The 8926-nt window shown below is 38.7% G+C and overlaps 1 protein-coding gene across 2 annotated transcripts in view; it reads right to left on the minus strand.

Annotated features, from left to right (window-relative positions):
- LOC101862574 (signal recognition particle receptor subunit alpha homolog) overlaps positions 1-8926 on the minus strand; it is a 43087-nt gene that overhangs the window by 31313 nt on the left and 2848 nt on the right. Inside the window, exon 1 of one of the 2 annotated variants that reach the window (XM_005096988.3) lies at positions 1517-1708. The exons of the other annotated variant lie outside the window; for it this stretch is intronic. Within the exon in view, the coding sequence (XP_005097045.1) occupies positions 1517-1633 (117 nt within the window). The 5' untranslated portion in view covers positions 1634-1708. Of the gene's footprint in view, positions 1-1516; positions 1709-8926 lie in introns of those variants that run through there. 2 annotated transcript variants of the gene reach the window in all.

The following is an 8926-nucleotide window of genomic DNA, read 5'->3' on the forward strand; positions in this document are numbered from 1 at the left end:
TCCGAACGTTCGGAGAAATAGTCACTTCGTTAAGTTTAAGAGCAGCACCCTTCATAGGCCACACGTCATATCTGTAGCGAAAAACTGTTTGGAACTGTAGCATTTCTTTATATAAATACGGACATTTTTTGGACCGATTGAACCATATTGTATACGAACAATCTTTGGTAGGCCTATAATATAATTATAGATCTATATTTTATTTTAATTATCCGAAATTTGGGGGAAAGGATGATATTTCAGAGTGTTCGGAGAAATACTGCCCAGCTTTATTTTCCCGAACGTTCGGAGAAATAGTGCCGGCCTTTTCTTTTACCTTTTCTTCCCAGTCATGAGCAAAACGTTCATCTCACCTCCCCACCCAATCTTCCACTTTTCTTACAGAAGCCAAAGACACCCTTTCCCCTCTGAGGTACGTAAGTTTATATTTTGAACGGCCCCTATAGGCCTAGATCTAATACATTGAGGCATGTCGCGTACATGAGAGGCGGAGTAGGATCGCTTTTCGAGGATCGCCGTATAAATAGCTGGGACTCACTGAGCTCGCCGTAAAAATATCCACTGCGTAAAAATAAACATCGACTATAAATATTTTATTTTGATTTATTTTGGAGGTGTGTGTGTGGTTTGTTGTGAGCTTGGGTGACGAAATAAGAATTTGGACCTTGCTAGTGTGTAGCTGTGAGATTATTTTTAGAACCATTACCTCATGGCCACCTTTGCTTCAACCAAAAATTCTTCACTAGTGGAGTATCTTTGCTTCAACGTTCTTCATTCGCACTTATTTTTAGATTTTGACCCCTCTTCGAGCAAGAATGGTCAGAAACGTACGTAAACAACTCTGATTGGTAAAACAGTAAAAACGGTAACTTCTAGAAATCTAGATCTAAAATCTAGATCACTTCAAGCTTGTTTGTCGTAAACAGCTGACCGTGTGGGTGTGCCTTGCTAGCTGTTCTCGTCAGTTGATCTTTCAGTTTTACGCTTGGATTGATTTTAAAAATTCATTTTTATTGTGTTTTAGTGCTTTAAAAAGATTAATTACCTTCCTCTAGATCTCGCAAAGTGGACTCCTTGCCTTACCTTAGCAAGAGGCCACTGAGGTGGTCTATGTGCATGTGTGTGTATGTGTGTTGGTGTGTTAGTATGTGTGTGAATATGTGTGTGCGTGCATGTGTGTGTGTTCTTGTGTGTTTCTGGTGCTATTGCAAACATATAATTAGGTAGCGTACACATGGCACGTAAGCCGACTTGCGGCATTCCAAGCGCGTGGCGTGGTTTCGGTAAAATGGGGGTAATTTAGATCTCTGTTTCTTTGCTCTTTTGCTATAAAACACCAAATGCTGAACACTTTGAAAAAGTTCAGACTTTCTTCATTACAATAGTGTAAGTTGTTTGATATCCTATTATTTGAAGCAAGAGAATTGCCCTCCTGGTCACTGGTCTCCCCCGTGCCAACGGCCAACGGCGGCAACGTAACATAACAACGTCGTCAACGTAACGTATCACTTCTCACCTGTAGAATTACAGATTTGATTAGGGCATTCACTGAGGGTGTGAACAATTGAGACGTCCCCTGGAAGCACCACAGGACAATGCCCCCTTTACTAAATATAGAGAAAAAGTCCAACATATTGTATTGTTGTAAGTTTGTCTCGCGATCCCTTCTTCACGTTCTTGTAACAGGAAGTCAACAGTCAATATTGCCACATCGCCAGAGAATGGTGAGTGGTGTGAAGAAAAAGGGACACCGCTTGGCCGCACGAATGCGTTCCTGTATTAGATCTTAAATGTTGTGTTGACAGGATGTATATGACCAGGATCAAAATTAGTTTTTCTTTAATAACAATAGTGTAGTATGATTTTTAATTACAAGCAAACAAGCCCCCTGAATCACTATCTTTTCACATATAGTCAGTTATACAGCAACATCCAATATGGCACACATGATAAAAATCTTTAACGTGAAAGATCATTAGAAGTCTAGATCTAGCTGACCCATAGATGTACTATATGAACTGACCTAGGCTAGCTTGCGTTTGTCGCGGCCGCGACACGCGTATCGCGGCAGCGATTTTTGGCATTTTTTTGGTCGGCGAATCGTGGCTGCAATTTTGCATCTTAAAAAACACATAAAAAAACAATTCCAAAACGGAGAATAAAAAGCGAAAAAAAAAAACCGAGCCTCTTTACTTTTAAAAGGAAAGTTTATTTTCACTAGGCCTACCGCTTCACTTCGTCACTTTCTCACTTGTTGACACCACCCTAAAGTGGATAAAGGTCGATTCACAGGAGCTTAGCATCTGCGTTTATTGCCATTTTATTGTCCAAAAGTTGCCACAAATTTGGCAAAAGTTGCCGTAAAAATAGCCAATAATTTTCAAGCTTTCAACTCTATGACGACAAATATAGCAATATAATATGTTGATAGAATCTTTACGGGGTGCAACGGGCCGATCGCCCGACTCGATCGCCTGAAACTGAAAACAAACACGTTTGTTTTTGAGGCGATCGAGTCGGGCGATCGGGCCGATCAGCCGATCCCATCCGTAGTGGGCACCCCGTACACCAAAATATGTTGTGTTATGTTTCAAGCCCAGAAGACCATTTGTAGTTACACACAGTGTAAAAACGTGGGGGAAAAAGATTCACAACAGAATGTAATTAAAATTAGAACAGAAAATAAACAACCGCAAAAATTAACAAATAAGGCCGTGTGTCCACCTATCCCAGTGGTTTGCAAAGTGCGCTACCGCCCCCGGTGGCGAGAGTTTGGGGGGCTCTGTGGCGGAATTGGACGATTGGTGGGCGTTAGACAGCCGTAGTGGGCGTTAAGTGGGGGCGATGTGCAATTTTCATGAAATGCAAAATAAAAAATGGCGAAGGGAAAGAAACAACATAAGCAAAAACAAAATCAAAAATTGATATATAACTATAACAGTTAAAGAAATGGTTTAGCATAGGCATAGTTTACAATACTACCAGGCGCGGTTCGTCCATAGAGCACGGTCGTGCAGTGCCGCCCAAAATTGTTCAATATTCTATTACGTAAAACACCCACAATAATAAAATAAAAGAAGCCAGAAACAAACACTAGTCAAATATTATATCAAAACAAAGGTCCTCACTGGCGCCATAACTGTCATTTCTATGTCTATAGCGCCGTAAAACATCTACTATGCTATGCCAAAGTCAACGCGCTTTAGCTAAACAGAAAAGGATATTCAACTGTGTAACCTGACCTTTAAATCATTCTTGGAGATAACCCAAGCGATGACGACACTCGTAGCGAGTTTGGCGGTACATTAATATTAATAAGCCGGCACATCTCAAATGTGCTCCTGCCGAATAGTGCCGAGATATAGCCCACAGTAGGCAGTCTAAAAATAAACTCGATAGACCCTACGCTATTCTTTGCCAATATTATGTGAGCCCCGGAGCAACCCAGCGGAGTGCTCAAGTGAATTGTGATTGGTTCATTGTTTGTTTTGCCATAAGCCTATTTTTAGTGACTCTGTGACCGTGAACCTGAGGGAGGTGAATGTGCCCGTCGTATGAGTTGTGCCTTTGATTACTTTGAATGGTTTTGTAGTGGAGTAGTGAAAGTTATTACATATACTTGAGTGTTCAGTTCCAATACTGGATGAACAAAATTGATGGTTAGCTAACAAACAAATTTAGTACTAGAAATCAAAGCGACAAGTAAAAAGAATGAAAATAAAAGTACGAGGCCCTCCCTCACCAACCCAAAGATCCTAAAATTATACACCATGTCATTTACTATGCCCTTGACTATAATTAGCATGCGATAGCTTAATTATTATTGTGCACGCCCACTTTTTAGCCCCACGAGCCGCCCCTGAATACTACTTACTACAAGAACTTTCTTTCAAAACACGCAAAGCCCATATAAAGTAAATTCATCCCGACAAATCAGACTAGATTCTACCTGATTCTACTTTAAAACTTCAAAACTCTAAAGATCAATTTTCAGAAACGAAACACAGTTAAATTGATAATTGATGTTTGCAGCCAACTTCGATCAAGCTGATGAAGATTAACGAGCAACAATTATAATTTAAATTTAATTACCTCTGCTTATTGCAAAGGCAGGCAAAGCCCGTATCATCGGTGAGGACCTCATATTATCTGCGATTAGAGAGGTGGTCAGCACAGTCCCGCACCATGCCCGGGTGCCTGTGGTGAAAGTTCTCCCACTAAATACCGTTCAAAGACGTATTGAGGAGATGTCAGCAAATATTGAGAAATCATTGTGCAAAATGCTCAAAGGACGTGAGTTCAGTCTTCAGCTGGATTAGTCCACCTTGCCTGGAAATGAAGCTTTGCTTCTCGCTTATGTGCAGTTCGTACAGGGTGAGGAAATAATGCAAGAATTGTTGTTTGCGAAAATGTTGGAAATATAATATACATGTACCAAAGGTGAGTCCATTTTCACAGTGGTCCAGGAATGTTTCGAGGAGAAACAGATTCCTCCGACAAATATTATAGTTGCATGTGCAACAGATGGGGCACCGCCGATGACAGGTCGGTACCATTGATGATTTATGAGTTTCTTGAGGAAATCCATCCCTGGAATACTTATTGTTCACTGTATCATTCACAGACAGCATTTGGTGGCAAAAAAACTTGAATGAAAGTCTGCATGACGCACTGGCCCTTTTCATCAAGTGTGTGAACAATATCAAAGCCCACGTTTTGAATTCGAGATTATTCCAACAGCTGTGCAGTGAAAATAACGAGGACCTTCAATACTCATTTTTGCACACTGAAGTCCGGTGGCTCTTAAATGGAAACTGTTTAACACGAATTTTCTGCCTGTTTGACTCTGTGCAGGAGTTTTTCCCCAAGAAACAGACAGTGATATCTGTAATAAACTGAAAGAACTGAACACAAGAAGAACGTTGCGTTCATCACAGATCTTTTCACAAAGTTCAACCAGTTCAACTTGCAGCTGCAGGGGGATGACACCAACCCGATCAAGGAAAGATCCATTATTTCGTCATTCTTGTTGAAATTGGAAATGTTCCGCCGAAGCATTAGCAGAGAAGAGAATTGTCCCAGTTTCTTAGCTTTGCGAAGACACTGAAAGACTGGAGATGCAAACCACCTCAGACTACAGAGATTTTCATGTAGATATGAAGACAAGGTATACTGACACTTTTAACTGGAAATCCCTGACTGAGTACTGAACCCATTCAATAGTGAAAAAGATGGTAACTTGCCAGTATTAGCAATTGAAGAAGAGCTTCTGACGATGAAAAGTAACTTTGAAATCAAACCATTGTTCAAAAAGTCGCACCAGTCATTCTGGTTGAAAACTGTTGTGCAATATCCGTCCCTGTGGGAAAAGATCAAGCGCTGCAGTGACAAGGTTGCTGACGAAGCAGAGGAGCAATCTAAGGATCATAGTATAGAGCATGGCGATTTGCGTCTGCTACTGACCAATCTGAAACCTGATGTAGATAAGAAGTTGGTTTCGTCTTACCATGAGGTTCATCCTTCCGATTAGGGCAGTACCAATGACTTATTTGTATATACATGTACACATGCTTACTCCGTAGTTTATCCTTACTTGACACCTCAAAGTGTATTTTCTGTTCTTGTTGTTTGTTTGTTTTTTGTGTGTTTTTTTTCTTTCCAAAAAAAAAATACTCAGATTCTACTTGTTTAATAGAGTTTCTTATGTGCATGTGCTGCCACTGCTGATTAAACTGATGATGATGATGATGATGATGATGATGATGATGATGATGATGATGATGATGCATACAGACTAAGATCCATGCACAATTTTTCTTTCTTGTGGTTTCTCACATTTGAATAACTTAATATATTTTTATGTTCTGCAAAGGAAATGTTAATTTGATATACAAACCGCCGGCGTCTTTTTTGTAGCACGAGAAAACGTTTCATAAAGATTTGTCAATCTGTTTTCAAACCAACGATTTAATTGTGTTTTGCTTAGATGTTAATGACACTTGTCGTTTAATACCGACGACAACTATATATGCATAAAATAAAATTGTGTTCTCAAAGCCCTTGCATAATATAGAAGAAAAAAAATATTCTATTGTCCAGTAAACGCATAATTTGAGATTCTATAAAGATGGTAATGTGACCCAATAATAATAATAATAATAATAATAATAATAATTATAATTATAATAATAATTATTATTATTATTATTATAATTATTATTATAATAATAATAATAATAATAATAATAATAATAATAATAATAATAATAATAATAATAATAATAGCATTTATACTGCGCATTTCCATTTTCTAAAAAAATGCTCAATGCGCTTTACAACGAAAAAGACATCACATCTTAAAAATTAATGGACATGCATGTATGTAAAACAAAGTATTATCCATATAATATCATGTATATGTGTAAAAATGTATGTGATAAAAACAGTCTCGCAGTGAGGTTGGAAATGTTTATTGTTTATATTCCGAACCAAATATTTAGAATTTAGGCACGTCGTATTGTACCCTGCTGTTTGAGCTCTCTCATTATTTGTGATTCTTACTATGCATGTCGCTATGTCAGATTGATGGTTGGGGCGGAGTAGGGGGCGCTGGGACTCGGCAGGGTGAAAGAGGGGGCGGTGGGAGAAAAAAAAGTTTGAAAACCACTGACCTATCCGAAGAGTGGCCGTTTTAACCCTAAACTAAACGTTTGTTATTCAAGAAAAAGTACATGATATTACATGTAAATAAAAGGAATCACACACAAGGAGCCTGCCCGTGTCAGTACACGTACATGTATTCGGTTTTGGTGGAGACACGCTCTCACATAACACAATTTATTTTTTTAAAGGTAGGAACAACATCAAATTAAATGATATTGACAAAAAATAGCAAACACATCAGAACAATAACAAGAACATAAAATGAAACACCAGCAAATTAAAACACAACAGAGAGAGAAAAATAAAAGAGAAACAGCATACATGTAGTATGTAATGTAGCCCTACGGAGACTTTTTTTTTCACATGAAAATAACAAATAAACGTGGGGTCAACAAGTAAGAAAGAGAAGAAATGAAGCAGAAGTGAAAATAAACTTTCGTTTTAAAAGTAAAGAGGTTCGGTTTCTTTTTCCTTTTTCGTTTTTTATACTATACCCCGGTTGTTGTTTTTTTTATAGATTTTTTTATTCCCCGACGGTGTGGTTTTTGGAAAAATGTTTTAAAAAAATCGCGATCGCGACTTCGCAGACCAAAAAATGCCCCAAATCGCGGCCGCGACAAACGCAGATGCTAGGCTAGCATCTGCGTTTATTGCCATTTTTTGTCCAAAAGTTGCGACAAAAATAGAAAAAGTTGCCTTGAAAATTGCCGTTAATTTTCAAACTTTCGTCTCTCTGTGATAACGTAGCAATGTGTAGATAGAGGTAACTTAATCTAAAGCACCAGAATTTCTTGGGCTCTGTTTTACGCATCCAGAATATCATTTATAGCCACACAGAGTGTAAAAACGGGAAAAATACAGGTTTCACAACAGAATGAAATCCGAAGATTGGCCTTTTAAAAAAAAAAACCTAAACGAGCGTAATTCAAGAAAAAAGTACATGATATTTTTAACATGTAAATTATGGAACCGCACCCAAGGGCCAGCATTCGGTTTTTGGTGGAAACACACTCTAACATAACTATAACACACACACACACACACACACACACACACACACACACACACACACACACACACACACACACACACACACACACACACACACACACACACATTATATTAAATTCTCACTCTTTCAGATCACGGAAAAGCACATGAAGCAGTAATGATAAAGAGTTTAAAAAGATCTGTAACACCTTTCATCCCCCATCCCATTCCCCCCCCCCCCCCCCCAAAAAAAAAGCGGAAATCTGACAAAGAAAGTAGCAAAACCGATCGATGGCACTTTGTATTTAGACAACATTTAGCAGACCCAGGTAACATATCTTTCACTAGTAGAATGCAAGCTCAATTTGGACATTTAGACAGGGGGAAAAACCCAAATTTATAGCTGATATAAAAAAGTTGAAGTGTGTTGAGTTTGTGCATGGAGTGTGAGTCTGGTAGGACCACAATCACATTGTCATTATTTTGATCTATATTTTTCTATTCATCAAAATATATTCGTCATCCTTTGGAAATCGAGAGAAACTCAGATTTTGATTTTCATAGGTGCAGTTTATAGCAGAACATCATTGACATTTCGTGATAACCGGGGCCATGCTTGTCTGCGATCAACTAAAAAGCCTTGAACAATGGACGCAGTTTGTTTTGTTTACCGCGCGTTTCTCCACGATCAGCTGGTGACCCAGATACGCTCATCCGGGCGAAGTGCCATCTCTTTAGTACATGTATTACTGTGGTGTACACACAGAATTCTACACTTAAGTGTAGAATTCTGTGGGTGTACATATCTATCACTGACCTTAAAAGATATAGTTTTAGGTCAGTGACATCTATGGGTTTAGTATACAGCAGGATGCTGTATGACGGAAATACCAAATCTCATCAGATGCTCAATTTTTATGGCATTTATGACTTTGAAATTGTAAAAGATGACTATATAAATCGCATTAGCAAAAGTATGCTTCCAAAACACCAACAACGAAGACCTGAACAGAAAACTCTCGAAGATTGAAAAACAGAGCAGTTACAAATACATGTACCTCACAAACCCTGGACGTAACAGTTACTTTTGTTCATTAGTTTTAATTTTGTTTTTGTTCAGAAGCTGTTGGTTTCTTATCGAGATCGAAACCTCTTTTGCACTAGGACCGTTTAAGATTTTGAACACAAACATCAGTCAGTGAGGAACATAGAGGCCACGAAACTGCCGTGGTTTTGGATGGCCTGTGTAAGACGGAATCGCAAGGGAGCGGGG

Source organism: Aplysia californica, unplaced genomic scaffold (assembly GCF_000002075.1).
Source record: "Aplysia californica isolate F4 #8 unplaced genomic scaffold, AplCal3.0 scaffold00144, whole genome shotgun sequence".
Taxonomy (NCBI): Eukaryota; Metazoa; Mollusca; class Gastropoda; order Aplysiida; family Aplysiidae; genus Aplysia; species Aplysia californica.